Here is an 18790-nt window from a genome sequence, read left to right on the forward strand (position 1 = left end):
ATAAGGTATCTTACCATATTAATCCACAATTGAGCAGCTGGTGATAGCCTAATTAATGTTGTTGGAATCACTTCCGATATCGAGTCCCAACCCTTCCAAAGAGGGATCCCCAATTTCCCCCTCCTTAGAAAAGACGTTATCTTACCTAAAAAAAATTAATCGAAAATTTCGATTCATGTATAAATAATCATAAATTTACTAATATCTTTTCCATATCGGTCTAAGCGACTTGCACACTCTCACCAATCACCATGCATAAAACGTGAAACTTTATGCAAGTTCTCCAACCTTCGTCTTCATCCTAATTTATAGATGATTCATAACCTAGAACGAGAACACAAACGTTTATGCAAGGACACTTATGTATTGTCTTATTGACCTAGCAAATCTAACACAAGATTTGTGAAATTACTTCCTGAAAACGAACAGCTCTTCGATAACTCAGCTTCAGCTTTCTCAATGTTTGGACAAAAAAGAAAAAGAGAAAGACTTGTCTGATGTTTGTGATTGGTAATCAAGTATGTAATTGGTACCCGCCCAAAACAGGAAAAACCATGTGCCTTGCTTAAAAACAAAATTGTCCAAGTCATAATAAATCATCAAAAAAGGAAATTAGTATACAGAAGAGTGCATAAAAAATTTTCTTGTTGGGCTTGTGGGCCATGTAGAGAGGTAATAGTCATGGGGGCCTAAAGAAAAGCTAACAAATTGCAAGACAAGAAAAGGATAGGATCTATTTGAAGGTTCACAACTTCACCACTAAACAAAGCAAAACTTCCAACTTTACCTTTGGGCTCTTTGTCATCTTCTATTGAGACAAAAGTTTGTCCATTTATGTCTTCAACTAGTTATTGTCCCGAGCCATACGTCTCGAATTATTTACCGACGTGCAATTGAAGTCTTCAAAAATACAAGTATATGTCTTTAAATGATTTTTTCCCCCTAAAGACGAACATGAGCATTATAGTGTAGCGGTTAGTACATTAGCCTATCAAATCAAAAATCATGGGTTCAAGTCTTAAACATACATTTTTATTGTTTAATGTCTCATTTGATTGTGCGGAGAAGAGGAGAGTACATGTGGCAGCATGACATTTTTGTCTTGGGTTTTAGATATATATAGATTAGTTCATTACCTAAAAATCTTACCTAATAATATCTCCGAAGAATTAAGGGCTTGTTTATTATTGTTTATTACTAGAATAATAATATGAGAATCTGAATAAGTACTTTTTGGTTTTTTGTTGTTAATTTTCATAATTGATAGATTTAGTATGGGTATGACTGATTTTATGTTCAATATACTATTTATATCATAAATATCTTTTAAACTTAATATCCAAAACCAAAACTAGAGACTAATAGTGATACTGTAGAAGTCATGAAAAAAGTATAAGCTGACATATATAAAGTTTGTATCACATATGATTATAGTTTTTAAGCAATTTCGCAAAAAGTTTCTAAATCCAAGATATACATTTAACTGTGATCAATTACTATTTGGTGTTAGATCATAGCCAAACCTGAGTTTCGACAATCTTGAACATAAATTACAAATCACGAGCACCGAACCATTTGTATGCATAGTATAGGGTTTGATCGCGAGACTTCAAGTATATATACTAAAGTTTTAACAACTAGGCTAAGTTGTAGTTAGTGTTATTATCATAAAATATTATATTAATAAATGAATTTTTTTCTTACCCGAAACATAGTCCGGACCTAATAACTAGTTTCAATTAATTAAAAGATGTGGCTTTGTCGTATTGTAGCGTTTTAGGACTATTCTTCCTATTGCATATGAACTTATGATCCTATAATCCATGTCTATCAATCCGATTTTACCTCGTTTCATAGATCCAATGTATCTATCATAACTACGCTGTGCAAAGAACAATGTTGGACTGAAATCTGTACTGGATTGGAATTTGGATCAGACCGGACCGGAGACTTCTAACTGCAAAATAATTGATTCTGGGGTACGATACGGTTCGGTCCAAATCTGGAAAATTTCGATCCAAATCGTTTGGACCGGACTTCCTATTATTTTAGTAAAAAAAGTTTATACGTTAAAAAAAGTTGTAAAAGGTAGAAAGTTAAAAACCTACTATTTATTACTTTAGGATTATTGTTATTAAAATTATTAATTTTTAATGTATTAAGTTTATAAAAATATATATATAAATAAAATATATTTTTTCTTAAAATATAATTTCGATCCAACAGGTCCAAGATTAGAACAGACAAGAAAAATTTCCGTCCGATCCTGATCAAAAAAATACCAAATTTGGGATCGGCCAGTTCCGGTGCACCACCCCCTAAATTCCTAACACCATTGGCTTTCCAAATTTCCAATAGAATTTTATGATTTTATTCCCAAAGAGAGAGAAGGTAGTTGTTCTTGTACTTTTTCCCCTATATTATTTGATCTCAGGTTAAATGTGATGGAAACTTTGTAGCCCATCATTTAACAAAGCTAATTCCTTTTAGCGTTGAACAAATTTGGCAAAACCATACTGCTTCAACCTTATCAAGACCCACAGCCCAAACCCAATCATTGACAAAATCGCCTATTTCATCTTATTTAGCCCAACTTAGCTATACACCAACCCAAGCCCACCATCTGTAAAAACGACATCGTTTTCTTCCTTCATTCGTGAGTCTTCCTCTCTTACTTCGTTTCTCAAGATTCAAGTGCAGAAAATGTCAATTCGTCATAACTCATAGTCATATCATAACACTCTTGTCTATATTGTCCGAGTATAAAACCCTTCGCAAAACCCTCACTTTCTCTCTCTACAACACAGCACACTTCCTCTCTCTACTGGTTGTAAAAATGGCGGAGACATCGTCGTCGTCGGAGGTGAGAGAAAGGAGAGGAATACCGGCGGCGGCATTTGTTGAAGATGTTCAAACTTACCTTCGTCAATCTGATCTCGATGTTAGCTCTGCTCTCGCTTTTCTTCAAGAACGGTATTTTTCTCAACTTTCTCTCTCCTCTTTTTTTTTTGTTGATTTTGTACTTTCCTTGTTTTGAATGTTCTTGAGTTTGATCGTTTAGCTGATTTAAGGATTTAAGTGTTTGTGCAATGAATTTCATGATTTGAGTTGAGGATTAGTGATTTATGTGTTTTGATTTTTAATTTTGTTTTTGTAGCTAAATATAAGTTGAAGTTTGCTGATTTTAAATGAAATTAGCGAGATTAGTGAACAATTGGACATAGTAGTGGCATTGATAAACATTCTGTTTGTTGTTGAATCGTTTTTGTTATCTTCTTTTTGTGGAATGATAGAAACGATTGTGCGTTACTGATGGTTTTGTGATGTTACCTGGTTATGTTTTGCGTTTACGGTTATGCTGACCAGTAACCGGAGTGAGTGTTTGTTGTTCGGCTGACAATTAGACAGTACACACTCAAATTAGGGCATATTATACTAATTGATAGCGAATTTGTATTGTTGATGATCCGAAGCATATGCGTTGGAGGAGTCGAGGACTCTTGTGGCTGAATTTGAGTGACTCTAGTTTGTGTGCTGAATTGATGTTGCTTTACTGGTTTTGATTTAATTTAAAAAAAAAAAAAAAACAAGTGCTTGATTTATGAGTTGGATGTATATGGATGGCTGCATGGTTTGTATTTATGGAGGGCCTTTTATGCCAAAGCTAGATTTGCTTTTTTTAAGGTTTCCTTTTTTTTGAAAAAGAAATTCAATGATAATCAATAGGGTTTTGATTGTGTAGTTTGGACCTTATTGTGGCAGTGAACATTTAGTTTGGTTTCTTAATTTGGTTTGTTTCGTGAAGTAATAGCTTGTATGTGCCTGTTAATGTTTGTCCCCGAGCAGCTGGATTGAATTAGATAGCATAATCTTTTGTCAACAAACCATTGAGATATATTATAGTTGAAAGTAGAAGACTCATTTATTCCGTAATAATACCATACCTCTTTTTGTACCTGACTCCTGTCTATGGAAATCTTTGTCAGACTTCAGCAATACAAGTTAGTTGAAATGAAACTTCTTGCACAACAGAGAGAACTTCAGGTACCACTTTTAGTCCCTCTCTGTAAACCTTTTGTTTTTATATCAACTCAGAATGTTCTTATGAGTTGCTTGGTAATGCAAATATGTTATGTCATCTGGGATGAAGAATATTATTCTGCTGATTGAGTAAGATTTTTGTGCTGTCAAATAATCCTAGCAGTATTCTCACTTTCTCATGGAGTTGAGAGCTCAATACCACTTTTATCCTTCATATATTTTTTTTATTTGTTTACATATTCCCTTTACCAATGTAATCTTTCTTTTTAATTCCTAGGGTTAATATGGGAACGTTCAAAGTTCAATTTACTGAGCTTAAATTGTGGCCTATTACTTGGAACGACATATAATAGAAACGTGGCTGTTATCAGGACAAAGGGAGTATGCCTCTTTTCTTTAGGATCAAAAACAAGCTTTGCATATTCTCAAGTAGAGAAATTACTACTAGTGGAGTGAGAGGAAGAAGAATTCCACAAAGAAAACCCATTTGGTCCTTATGTTCTTTCTTTCTCTTTTATCTTTATTTAGAAATACTGTAAATTGTGCTCTGTCTCCTCATCTGTTGTAAATCTTATGTTGTTTGTCTCATTCTAGGAATGGATGATGGTTCTATAGCCTCTATTGCCCTCTTTTGAAAAGAGTATCTGAAAATGATTTATTATTTTTATGTTGTATTCTTATGCTTCAGCTAGAGATTTTGTTCTTTTATTTGGTCCAGAATTTAGATATAGAAAGTACTTAGTAGTGCATCCACATTTTAGGCCACAGGGAATGGAACATGTGATTTCCTTGTCTCTGTCTTAGCTATTTTTCTTACCTCCAACCCCTTTTCCCCAAAATTAATTTTAAGACTTCATTTGTAGATTATTGTTTGTCACTTTTGCCAAAATATTTTGATAATGAAAAATCTGTTCTGCGTTAATTTAGTATTGCTTGCTCAAGTCAAAATTAAAGTTTATAATACAATGTATTGAATCAATTTCTTGCATGTGTCGCCCAGGCCAAGATTCCTGATATAGAGAAGTGCTTGGACATTGTTGCCACATTGCAAGCAAGGAAGGGTTCTGGTGAGGTTCGTTGTTATAGTATTATTCCCCTTTCACATCATGCATGCTGCTTTATATAGCGGTGTTTTTTGGTTTATGCTTGAGGTTTCCGTTTGCTTTTTTTTATTTATACCGTAATCATATTCTATTATAGTACCTTTTTCTGAAGGCCACATGACAGCTATCTCTTATTAGTCCATATTATATGTCTCTCAAAAATACCAATATAGTATTACTTGCCGACTTGCTGTTTTTGTGAGACCCACATAAGCTTAATTTTGAATATGTATAAGAGTGCAATAGTCAACAATTTCATATATTTGTGCATAATCATAAGAAATTTTGCCAATAATGGAGGGATTATTTCGATAATGGTGTAACTATAAGGAAGGGTGAACTGTGATTGTACTTTTGCTCACATAACTACACAAGTCAATAGACCTTATTGTTGTGACACAGACGAAGTACTTTAAATTAGTAGTATTTTTTTAGTACTGTTAATTCTATATTACTTTGTCGAAAAATATATTGTTGGTTTGAAAGTTCTAAACTCTCTCTCTTTCTCTCTATGTCTTGCACACATTTTCTTTTTGCTTTTGGATATCAGAAGTGATTTTGGAGGCAATCCTCCCCCTTTATCAACTAAAATTCCCTTTTGCCGGGAGCTAAAGGATGGAAAAGAGGACCAGCCTCTAACACTACAAGTTGTTATCGATGTGTTCTCAAAATTCAGTGTTATGCGGAAGCGTTTAATTAAACCAACAAGAATTCACAACAACCAAGCACACACACAAGAAAAACAAGAAAGCGAATAAATGACACACAGATTTAACGAGGTTCACTATAAATCTGATAGCTACGTCCTCAAGGCAGGGAAAAAGATCGTTTCACTATGAACGAGACGATTACAAATACAATAGGCAAGGTTCAATTGAATTGAATCTCAAAGACTCTCTCTAATCTTCTCTATTGTGTTTTCTCTAATCTTTCTCTCTAGTATTTGTGGTTAGAAGCCCTAAATATGACAAAACATATTTATATGAAGTCTAAGATACAAGCCCTAAGTCGTTGAATAAACCGAGTGAAGAAATCGCCCTCGCGCGTCGCGGAAAAAAGTAGCCCAGATCGCGACCCGCGACAAGCGTCGCGACACGCGAGCAGGTCGCGAAGGGGTCGCGATCCTCGTCGCGACTCGCGATGCCTATTCTGCCTTGCTGCTCCTTGCTGCTTGAAACTTGGCCCTGTCGCGACTCGCGAAGCACTTCGCGACTCGCGAAGCACATCGCGACTCGCGATGGTCGCGATCCTCGTCTCTTCGCAAGTCACAACTCACAAATCTCCACCTTGACTTGCATCTACTACACAACTCCACCTCAAAACCATCAACACAGCATGTACCTCTGCAACAGTACGCGAGATACTCCTTTCCCTTCCTGCACATACATCTTTCGCCCGATGCCAGGCTTGCCCTCATATGAGTCTCACCCAATCTCGCCAAGATCGCTGACCACTCATTATGAACGACCCGGTCTCACAGCCTATGAGACCCATGTTGCGCATTCACCTGAAACCCAATTTATTACCCGTCGGAGATCAAATCGCCTTCACTGAACCGCAAACACACTAGCTCCACCTTAATCAAGACGAGCCAGTACCCTGCCAGTTGCTCCAACTAGAGCCATTTGCACTTACGTCTAAGTACCCAAAACAAATCACCCTTGGCGCAGGGGAACTTCCGTCGAAGTTCTTCTATGCTCGCACCGGAGCACTCCACCCCGTTCTCACTGGAACGCAGACAACTCCTCCTGGAGTTCCAATCTAGCTACCTCTTGGTGACTTCTCCCAGAATCACCTCTCAACCCAACACTCCCTGGCAAAGACATGTCGCTCGAGATCCCATAGCTATAAGTTGGCACACAAGTATCGATGAACCGAACCTTATCATACCAATCTGCTGCTGAGAGACCCTTGGTTGTTCTTCTTGATGACCCTTAGTTTCAACCAGTTGTGTAGAACTTCCCACAAACTCTACCTCATTGTTGACACTCTCAAACCCGGTTGTTGAACTCATTCCCGTTGACTTTGACCTCTCAACCTGTGAAGAAGCCCCCATAAGCTCACCTCACACTCAAGACCATCATTTTTCAACCCAGAATGCAGCTTCAACTCAGAATCATCTCTAGCAAGTGCCATACCCTGTAAATCATACAAGTTACCCACACTTGACTTCACGCCACGAAGTAACTCACAAAAACCCTTCACCACACGCAAAACTCCATTCCCTCCTTGGAATCGAAAACCCTTACGGTCTAACATCCCAAGAGATATAAGATTTCTCTTAAGTTGTGGAACATGCCTCACGCCTCTAAGATCCTTAACTCTCCCATCATGCATTCTAAACCTCACAGAGCCTACTCCAACCACCTCACACACCGTATTGTCACCCAAAGTAACACTACTCTTGCATAAGCTATAGGTCGAAAACATCTCCTTGTCAGAACACATATGTGAAGAACATCCACTATCAAGAACCCACTTATCTTCTAAGCGTTTCTCCTCATGGACAATTAGAGCTAAATCCTCCTAGAATCGTAGTCAACCTTATTTTGTTTTGCAAAAGAAGCCGAACCATCCTTCTTAGGACATTCACTCTTCCAATGACCCGGTTCTTTACAATAATGGCAAAGATCACTACTTTTAGGGCCCTTCGACCTAGGTTTTCTCCTATCCCTACTCGAATCTCCCTTATTTTTCTCAGCATTTGCTACCAAACCTGCAGAATAATCACGATCCTCTACCATATCACCAGTTGCTTTATGACGCAATTCCCTAGTGATAAAGTGCCGACTTTACCTCCTCTAGGGACACAGTGTCTTTTCCAACCACAAAAGACTCTACAAAATGTTCATAGCTACTTGACAATGAAACCAACAATATCAACGCAGCATCCTCATCCTCAATCTTAACATCTAAATTACGCAAGTCCAGTAAAATAGAATTCAAACGATCGAGATGTTTAGGGACATACCTTATCTCATGCGTAGGCCAAACAACCTTTGCTTCAATAGACAATTTGTTTGTGAGCGACTTTGTCATGTACAAACTCTCCAGTTTCAACCACAAACCTGCAGCCGTGATTTATCTGCAACCTCTGTGATGACATCGTCCGCCAAGCATAGCAAGATAGTGGAGTGTGCTCTTTCCTCCATAGATTCCAACTCAGCCTCAGTTAGACCAGTCAGATTTCCCTCTTTTGATGTCGTTGTGAAACCCTTAATCAATTGTTTCCAGATACCTTATTGTTTTAACAAAGCTCTCATCTTTATCTGCCATAGCCCAAAACTATTCCTTCCCGTAAACTTGTCGATCTTTAAGGTTGTTGTTGCCATGTCCCAAAAGCGATTAACCCCGGTGTTAACCTGTAGCTCTTGATACCACTTGTTATGCGGAAGCGTTTAATTAAACCAACAAGAATTCACAACAACCAAGCACACACACAAGAAAAACAAGAAAGCGAATAAATGACACACAGATTTAACGAGGTTCACTATCAATGTGATAGCTACGTCCTCAAGGCAGGGAAAAAAGATCGTTTCACTATGAACGAGACGATTACAAATACAATAGGCAAGATTCAATTGAATTGAATCTCAAAGACTCTCTCTAATCTTCTCTATTATGTTTTCTTTAATCTCTCTCTCTAGTATTTGTGGTTAAAAGCCCTAAATATGACAAAACATATTTATATGAAGTCTAAGATACAAGCCCTAAGTCGTAAAATAAACCGAGTGAAGAAATCGCCCTCGCGCGTCGCGGAAAAAAGTAGCCCTGATTGCGACCCGCGACAAGCGTCGCGACACGCGAGCAGGTCGCGAAGGGGTCGCGATCCTCGTCGCGACTCGCGATGCCTATTCTGCCTTGCTGCTCCTCGCTGCTTGAAACTTGGCCCTGTCGCGACTCGCGATGGTCGCGATCCTCGTCTCTTCGCAAGTCACAACTCACATTCAAAATAGCTGAATTGGCTTTGCAAGATGACTCTTTGAGTTCATAGGAATCACAGAAATGACTCCCTCAGTCAGCCTTGTAATTTTTTTTCTTTTTGAGAAAGCTTTTCCCAATGGAACCATTGTGTCTTTGAGCTAACCTAATGCGACAATGAGTCTACCATGATTTTTGAATGAACAAAGAGAGAGTCGAGGTCTGTCTCCCGGAGAGAGTACGTGCGTTTCCGAGGGTAACAATATTAACTCCCTGCTTAAAAGGCAAGGGCAGTTTTTCATCTACCAGCCACAGTAGTATCGATAACCTTCATAGTATGGAACCCCTTAAGTCACTTATATACAGTAGCCTAGATGTGTTATTTTGCTAACAAACACCAAGAAACTTCTAAATTTACACATTATATATGTGAACACAAAGATATGAGGCATACCTTTGGACTAAGGAGGAAATTCGTTTTGGTAGTTTCCCAGGATTCACAGAGATAAATTTGAACAGCTTCACATCAGCAAATAGTTCGATTGAAGAATCTGGACCTCTTATTATTTTAGTTTTGAAATTTTTGCTATATATATACAATAACACACAGGGTTTCCCAGATGAGAATAATGCTTTCTCTCAACTTCTCGTACAGATTAATGATTCTGTTTTCAGGGACAGCTAGAACACCAGATTTTCTTTGGAAGATGTTACACAGTAATCTCAATACATCCTTGAATGGAGATAACCTATTCATAGAAAAAAAAGATTTGATTGCTAGCATTCCCTTGTGACCCCACAACTGTCAAAAGTTGCCTCCCTGAGTCTGTATATAGATTTCTTTTTGCCAGCTCTTGAATATTCCGTGGAGCTCATGATCCCAAAGCCAATTAATTTGTTTGACCTGAAGCCAAGACATTACTTCCTTGAGAACACCTTCAGAGTTCTTACACTAATTAAATCTAATTAAATAAACTTTTCAACTCTAAATCTGTGATTGCTTAGCCCGCATCAAGATCATTATTACTTCCATATGTTGCATGCCTTTGCAATGTAACCATTTTACCCCTCAGGGCTAGCCATAACATAAAATAGCAGTAGAGCATATTAGAGGGACCATATATGAAGCCATGAAGGTGTCCCAGGGGTCTTTCTCCCCTTTCCAACAAGGCAGTTCATGCACCTTGTGAACGTGGAATTTCGTTTCCATAAGTGTTGTTTTCAACCTTAGCTTATTTTACGTTTTAGGAACTTATTCCTTGGCTACCTTTTGAACTGCTTACTAGCTGCTTACATGAAGCCGGCCTCGACTTTTGGGATTAAGGCTTTGGTATTCTGTGTACAGCTGCATTTACCCAAATAGAATATCCCTATACACGTTTAGCAGTGGCCAGCTGCACCAAAGTGACTTAGCATCATTAGAAGCCAACCGCTTACTAGCTGCTTACATGAAGCCGACCTCGACTTTTGGGATTAAGCCTTTCGTATTCTGTGTACATCTGCATTTACCCAAATAGAATATCCCTATACACGTATAGCAGTGGCCAGCTGCACCAAAGTTACTTATCATCATTAGAAGCCAGCTAGTCTTCGGAGAAGCTTTGTCCCATAACAAGAGCTCCTCCAGACCTGGTGACCTATCCTATAAGGTGAATAATACCTGGGTTTAAGGATCTCTTATTTCTCTCTTGAGTTCTATGGATAAGCTTCATTGAGGGACTGAAACTTAGAAATGACTCCTTTTGGTGGTGGGAAACCGTTGCTCTAGAACAACTGAACTCTATAAGTGAAGATCTTATCAGCCCTCCAGCTTGAGAGATGTAACAGTGCTCTTGCAGCCCTTGAATAATCTATGGTTGTAATTCTTGTAAAAGATGCGTAATGCAAATTATTGTACTGGAATTATGGTTGACTATGAAGCGCTAGGTAGTAGGTACCTAATAGGTAAAGCCTCCCTGATACCCAGCTGGTCAACAATCACTCTTCTCCGAGCTTCAGCGTCAAGGTACTCTCCCAGAGAAGTTTTTCTTTTTGCAAGATTCGCATGCCTATCAGCAACCTTGTCAGATATATTGGGATATCTTGAACATCCTCTTGACAGAAGAGGTCATCAATCATGGTGTTAATGAGCTAGAGCATCCTACATCTAGGATGAAGTCATGAAACCATCATAGTCACTTCTTGAAGTTTAAGGTAAAACTCCATAATAGTCAGAATAGGTATACTACTTTGGGTCACTTTGCAATCATTCTCTAGAAAATGTAATCCTCTAAATGGAGAACACAATTGTTTAAGAGACTTTTTTTTTGGGGCGAGGGGACGGGGTTTGCTGTTGAAAACGTCTAATTTAGAGTACCATAGAATCTATATATATATATATATCCTCCTTGAAAGCACATCTAGGGAAACTTGACCATAATGCTTATTGATATCCTGTCTAATAATACTCGGTCTTGTAGTAGGTAACATACAGGAGTTGGGGATGCATTTCAGGGGAGGTATGATGATGGGTAGAGTGATAGCAGTTTTGTGGAAATATAGATGTAATGGAAAACATTGAGTACTTTTACACACACGATAGTAAGAAAGATATAGATGTGATTGGAGATAGTATAATGTTACATTGAATAGAGAAGTAGATTTGTAGATGTAATTGAAATGGTGGTTATCGGAGAGCGTATAACCACAAATGTCTATGCAATGTATTTTGGGACAAAGAAAATCAGGAAATGCTATTTATTGTGAGATGGAGAGATTATGTAAGATTTGGCATCCATGTACGAAACCTCCTCTTCATCAGGACGTTTATCAAGCAACGCCTTTTATTCTGTCAGAATTTGTTTAGTATTAGCCCTCATACAAGACATTACAAATCAGAGGCCTATAATTCTTAAGGTAGGCTAACTTTGAAAAAGAGTTAGTCAAGTAGTATTCTCTCGTTGCAAGAGCTTACTGAAGTCTTTTTCAGCATCTATAATATATTTGTTTCCTATATGCCAATTTCTGTTTAACTCTTACTGCATTTGTTTAAGGATCATGATATAGAGTTGACTTTTCGATTGACTTCTCTTCTACCAATATAGTAGAGGATATAACACATGGCAAAGTGATGAATCTTTACATCCCACTCAAATTAGCTCATTTCTGGTGGTCTTATTCTGAACTGGGCCATTTCAATGGGCTAGGCTTGAACTCAATTTGGGGGAGGCCTGGCCTACACTCGATTTTTTTTTTTTGGGGGGGGGGGGCTTGGTATGGTCAAGGGCTGTATAGACATCCGATCTTTGTGGGCTAGAAAGAAGCTGTTTTCCAATTTCTATATCTGGAGCTTAAGTTGGTTAATTGCCTAATGTGGCCGTATGTGTTCGAATTTAGGGAAGTAGAATAATTACTAACTTCTAAAGACGGTTTTGGTTGGTAATTTTTAAATTTAGTTATGATAAGTCATAGTAAATTAGTACTATCTAATTTACATGTAAGTGATATAACTCATAGTATGGTAAAGCTGCCATTGAAGGATACATATACAAACAATTTGTAATTGACACCAGTAAATCAGTAATCTGTGCAGTAAAATTTTATCTTAATCTTGACGGCAATTGGAGCAATGGTAGCAACAAAATGCCTTGGAATAAGAGCTTTGAAAAAAAAATGATGGCTCAGATTTTGGATTTTTTAAAGTTGGTAAAACTTGCTCAAAGATTAGTGATCTGGGATTAGATTTTTCGGCTTTTCGATCTTCATCTTCTTGTTTAAGAACCTCAAATTTTGTTTTGAGATTGTCTCTGTTAAATTGCATAATATTGCGTGATTGAAATTGATGATGTTTTGGAGGTTTAGAGATCAAGATGATGGTGGAAGAAAGAGGAGAATAAGGTGCACAAAAAGGCATTCAATAGGGATATTAATTATGCTCTGAAGGGTGGTGGATGGTTACTCCTGAAAGAGATTAAGGCAGTGTGCTATTTTCTGTGAACTATCTTGCATTGAGAAAATGATAATGGAGATCTCTCTGTAACCATTTTTTTAGTTACCATTCTCCTTCCCCTCAAAAAAAAAAAAGTTATCATTCTCCTTCATTTGATTTTGTCCACTTTCCATTCCATAACTTGAACCAAATAAGCACTAAAAGATTTTTCCTAATCAAACCTGAATAAAGATAAATGATTGAGGTAATATTATTCCAACTAAGATTCTTAATAAAACATTCTACTCAACTGCATAAATTGCACTTAAGAATATCTGCTAAGATGATTCCTAGAACCTGGCCATTAACACTCACGTTTGAGTTATTATCCTCAAAAGAACCTAGGTTTTATTTACTTCATTGACTTAAAACCAGTTCCAGTTCCTTACCAATATCTGTTTCTTGTTCCTTGCTACAAAAACTCAATTACATCCTAATGTAGCCAAGTTTCTTGAGCTTCAATCCTTTGCACAACATTCTCTGATAAATTTGTCAATGCTATCAGTCAAGTTTATTTCCTTTCAAGTTGCATCGTCTATAATATCTTGCGTAGTTTAGAGAAAAATTCACCAGTGTTAGTAAGATCAGTTTGCCATTGTTCTTTTCATCCTTAAAATTAAGGGGCCGGGCAATAGGTCCAATACTCCAATTACAATATATGGCAACAAGTGAGAAATAATACAGAGAGGTCAGAAAAGATGATGTGTATGAGGTAAGACGGGGCCTACTATTGGTGTGAGAACAGAAGTTATTATAAGGGTGAAAGACAAACTGCACTATGTTATGATATTATAGGATTAGTTTATGTTTTGTTGTGGTCCTGTAAAATGTTTGGGTATAGATTTTCAACTCTTTTGCTGCAAAGTTGGTGGTTCAATGAGGCTGAGGATTTTCTTTCTTGTGCTAACATTGATATGGAATGATGTGTAGGATAGTACAAGAGTTGACTTTGTCTTGTGAAAGAATTTATTACTACAAGCCTTGGTCACTTTAATTATTTCTTGACTTGAGAAGGGTTTTTAATCTAAATGATTATGTCTTTACTGTTGCTTCTTGTTTCCTTTCTAGCGATTGTGGGATGGTCTGCATTGATGTTGAAAGGATGAGCCATATAATACCAATTATCTCTGCGTGGACAGCATGGATATAATGTTTTAGAAAGTAGCCAAAATTTATTGCTAGTTGGGCTAACTTGCTAGATTTTGCAACTCAAAGTCAAAAGTGAAATCTCCTTTGTTCCTTATGTTGATCTTAGCTTACCAAGGACTGGGAAGCCAACTTTGTTAATTGCGTTGCTTTTGAGCTGATTGATACGTTTCAAACGGCTGCATCTTATATCCATAGGTCTCGTTCATCTGGTTCAACTTGTAGTTCAGGGCCTTTAGGCTTTTTACAACTAAAATCTAGGCATAAGAAGCTTTAACAAATGCTTAGTCAGCATTATGAAGGTTTACCACAGTTCATTCATGGTAGATAATAACAAAAGATTAAAAAGAAAAGAATCAGTTCGATAACTAAAGATTTCAGGAAGTCGTACTTAAACGACTTCTAGAATGTGGTGTAACTCGGCGAAAATAATTAGTCTTGATGCTGGCCAAGTCCACCTCCGTTTGATTAGAGAAATTACATTGCTTCAAACTTGAAAGTTCTCTTTAGTAATTTGTTGGACATTTTGGGCACAAAATTAGAATATCACAAAAGATAATAACAAAAGATTTAGAGGCTAGTTCGATCACTAAAGACCACATCAACTCTTATCTAGCTTCTAGAATCTCGAGTGGTGCAGCTTAGCAAAAAGGATTAATCTTGGTGCAGTCCAAGTCCTCCTCAACTAGATTAGAGAAATTGCCTTGCTTGAAAATACTCTTTTGTAATTGTTGTACATTTTGGGGAGAAAATTAGAATAAAACATCAACCATAACAGCAACAAACCCTAAGTCCCAAAATGATTTGGGGTCGGCCAACATGAATCGTCACAAGAAACTTTTTTCGTGACAAATGACCAATGAAAGTAATGGAAGAAGAGTTTATTCAAGCAAAAATTAGATGGTGAAAGTGAAAGTGAGAGGAGTAAGACGTGAGATAAATAAAGGAACCAAAAACCGAATGAGGTGAAAAAAGACAACCAAAATATGGGGAGAAAAAGTAATGAATAGATAATTTGAGAACTTTCTATAAAAGATGTAAATAGGAAATAAATGAAAAGATTTGAGAAAACCCTAAAAGGAGAATAGATAACATGTTGTGGTAAATTTGGAATATCACACTGGCTCCTGCACTTTGGATGCATTGGGTTAATTTGGTCAGGTAACATTCATGTCTATGTCAATTAGTTTAATATGGACCATCTATCAATTTGAGGCGTCTTATTTATCATGTCTGGTACGTCAATGTCGGTTCAGGGTTGTAAATGGTTAACCAGTTTCAGGTACAGTCTAGGTCTGGTGGGTCATTTCAATCAAGTCAATTTTTGCCAGGGCTAGTAACACTGTGGCCTGGTCGATTAGTTTTCTGCTGTCCTTGACCTTGTTAGCTGGGTGCACAAGGATCTAAGGCATTGGCTTTAGGTGTTACTAATGAGCCGCTTCTACATAAATTTTGCTAACACTGTAGATGCCAAGTTGGCTTGGCCAATAGTTAGTCTTTCTTCTCCCATCTGTTGTTGTCTTTGTGGAAGTTCATGCTACTTTTCAGTCGCTGCAGATATTCTAATCTTTTCCCATGAGCAAATTTATGTGTTTTTTACTAGAGTTCCTGTATCATGAACCCTTTGGTTTAGAGGATTAAAGCTTAGTGTCCTGTATGGTACTTCTGACTTCAAACTTTATTAGGACATGCTTTGTCGAAGTTGGGTTCTGTAGACTTGTCAATATGATGCAATGTTTGAGTACTATACAGTTTTTCTTGGGGTTCATGAAGATTTAAGCTCTCCACTAGGCACTAGAACGGTTGCTGTTAAATAGTGGCTAACTTGGTGGTGGGCTTGGTCAATAAGCTAAATGATCATTTGTCAACACTAGAATGCAATTTGTTCCCCTCCCTCCCTCCCTCCCTCCCTCCCTCCCTCCCTCCTCCCTCCCTCCCAAGTATCTTTCTTGGTGGTGGTGTTTGGAAAGACTGAAAGCGTGTCCCTCATACAATTTCCTCTTTACCTGGTGCTGCCTGAGCGAGAAAGATGAACTTATTTCAATTTTGATAAGCACATCCCTGCGTAGGAGTAAACTTTTGTGCTCATAGCTTGCTCCTTCTAGTACTCAAGTGTTTGGAGCTGACTTAACTGCATTATGTTGTAATCAGGACTTGCTGCTATCATTTTTAACAATCTGGATTGAACAGGATAGTTAGACCGGGTCCAGTTAATGTCCGAGGAAAAATTTGACTCCAAAATATTGTGTGAGCAATTGGAGTAATAATACAAACTTACTAAAATTGACCTGTATAACACTATAAACCATAAGAAAAGCTTTCTGGATTTCAATATATGAAAATTAACAAAAAAAATATTACTTCAAGTTTTAGATGACTCTGTAGACGAATTCTTGTTCATAATATATCTTCAATTTCTAGACTTGAATGGTTGAATAGCACAGTGCTGTATACTTGAATGGTTATTGCATTTACTATATTCACCAGTTATTGAGTGTATATTTCAGAAGTGGTATAACCTACTCTTATGATATGCAGCCCCTCTTAGCTGATTTTGAGATTTCTGAAGGCATATTTTCACGAGCTCGAATTGAAGATTCAGATTCAGTGTGCTTATGGCTTGGGGCAAATGTGATGCTGCAGTATTCACGCGAAGAGGTGGCCCATTCTTCCTCAATATTCTTGCAGAACCAAATTACCAATATTAACTTAATGTGTGCAAGTCTCATATATATGCAACTCTTTTACAGGCGAACACTCTTTTACAAAAGAATCTGGAAAATGCAAAAGCCAGTTTAGATGTGCTGATTGGTGATCTACAATTTTTGAGGGATCAAGTGACGATTACGCAGGTGTGTGCCATTACCTCTGGGGGAAGTTGTTTTTCTGTTTGCTGGTGTTATATTCGGATTTAAGCTACATGGCACAAATGATATATAAAATTCTAAAATTGTCTCTTATATTTCCAAATCCTCTACCCCCTCTTCCCTTTGGTATGGTTGGTAAAGGTGAGAACAAAGAGCACAGAGGATTTTCTTAAGCCATTCATGAAGAGTTGACTATTGAGAAGTCATCTAAATTTTAAAGGGATGTGAGACCTCTCAACAACTTCTGAAACTTATCTTTTTGAAATTTTTGCCCATTAAAACTTTGGTGATATGTTTATTTAAACTTCATCGGTACCATATATGCTTGAAACTTACTATGTGGACCTACCTAGGGTAGGATGAGGGGTTTTGTAAACAAACTATTGTTGCTATACTATATCTGCACTAAGCAACAACCTAATCATCGTAGTGAACAAACTGTCGAACTTCCAGGTTACAATTGCCCGGATTTACAATTGGGATGTTCATCAACGTCGACGACAAGCAGTTGGTACTTCTAGTTCCGACAAAGATTCATGATACTGTTGCTGACCTGTATTAGGAGGCGGCTTGCCGTGCTCTAGCCTTTATGGTTCAGAGTTCACTTGGACCTCCAGTATTAGAAGTAGGCTGTTTCATCTCATGTATTGCATTTCCCATCCAAATGAGATCATATCATATCTTATACTAAAAACAGTGATCTTATTTTGTAATCTTCCTCCAGATTTTGGTTTATTCATAGCTACGTTGTGAAATAGTCAAATCTTTTTTGTCCCCTTAGTTTTTTTTTTTTTATTGGCAGAAATATGGTGTGAGCGGTTGACAAAATTCATCATGAATAATTCTTTTGGCCTGGATTATGATTAATATGTTTTGTGTTATCATTTTATCAGAGCTTTGACTCGGTCAGTCTAGCATCATTCTTTTCTTTGTGAAGTAGATGATAATGGTATTGACTTACATAGGTCATTGTTCTTATAGTATAGTTAAACCTTTGAAAAACTTTAGGTCATAAAGGAAGAATCCTTTGATGTAACTAATGCGTGAGATCAGTGTCAGCAACATTTGGTCTTTAATTAATTATAGTACTCTTTATAAAATAAACAAGTACTATATTAACAATTGTGTAAAAGAATATCTTATTTATGGTTTTGTTTCTTGTTCTCTCTTCTTGTAAATAGGTCATTATTTCATTTTAGTTATCTATCTCTATTTCCTTGTATTTGTGTAACTTTTAATGTTAAGTTTTGCGAAATTGCTCAGTATACTTTTTTTAGCTTCTAGAGTCTATTTCTTAGTTCAAGATACCTTTTACTAACTAGAATCAAAAAATTAGTAGATTTGTTCCGTACAAAATGAGAATGGGCTAGGATTATGAACTTATAATCTAGAAGTTGATTATCGAGTCGATTTTATGAAATATCTTTTCGTTTAGTCCGTGATTGGATAATTTGTTGTGTTGTAGAGTTACTATCATTTTCTCTAAATTGAAGTAGTCTAAGAGGGTCACCTCGATAGGAGTGTCTAAAAACGACTTTAAAGAGAGAAGTTTAATAATTGAACTCTTATTATTGTTATTATTAAGCAACTACAATTTGTAAGAGTCCCACTTGGTATCTTTTTGACCCGTGACTAGTGGGGGCAGATAAATGTTATGCTAATCACTAATCAGACCATATTGTAAAATTTTATTTGTTAAATTGCTAATCTTTGACATGATTTTTATTGAGATTTGGTAAGTTTTG

At 37.0% G+C, this 18790-nt stretch overlaps 1 protein-coding gene across 1 annotated transcript; it reads left to right on the forward strand.

Annotated features, from left to right (window-relative positions):
- The first annotated feature begins 2714 nt into the window (after positions 1-2714).
- On the forward strand, positions 2715-17937 carry LOC104888468 (prefoldin subunit 3). The gene is made up of 6 exons (XM_010673458.4): positions 2715-2973; positions 3987-4044; positions 5042-5113; positions 16717-16836; positions 16929-17030; positions 17499-17937. Exons 1-6 carry the CDS (start codon positions 2837-2839, stop codon positions 17583-17585), a joined length of 576 nt encoding a protein of 191 aa, XP_010671760.1. The 5' UTR covers positions 2715-2836; the 3' UTR covers positions 17586-17937.
- The last annotated feature ends 853 nt before the right edge of the window (positions 17938-18790 follow it).

This window comes from Beta vulgaris, chromosome 3 (assembly GCF_026745355.1).
Source record: "Beta vulgaris subsp. vulgaris cultivar EL10 chromosome 3, EL10.2, whole genome shotgun sequence".
In the NCBI taxonomy this organism is placed as follows: Eukaryota; Viridiplantae; Streptophyta; class Magnoliopsida; order Caryophyllales; family Amaranthaceae; genus Beta; species Beta vulgaris.

What these genes read in the sequence shown, in the direction of transcription:
- LOC104888468 (XM_010673458.4), top strand. Translation starts at nt 2,837, where the DNA reads ATGGCGGAGACATCGTCGTCGTCGGAGGTGAGAGAAAGGAGAGGAATA. An exon ending in CACAACAGAGAGAACTTCAG is followed by an intron (nt 4,045 to 5,041) that starts GTACCACTTTTA and finishes TGTGTCGCCCAG; the next exon opens with GCCAAGATTCCTGATATAGA. An exon ending in ATCAAGTGACGATTACGCAG is followed by an intron (nt 17,031 to 17,498) that starts GTGTGTGCCATT and finishes TCGAACTTCCAG; the next exon opens with GTTACAATTGCCCGGATTTA.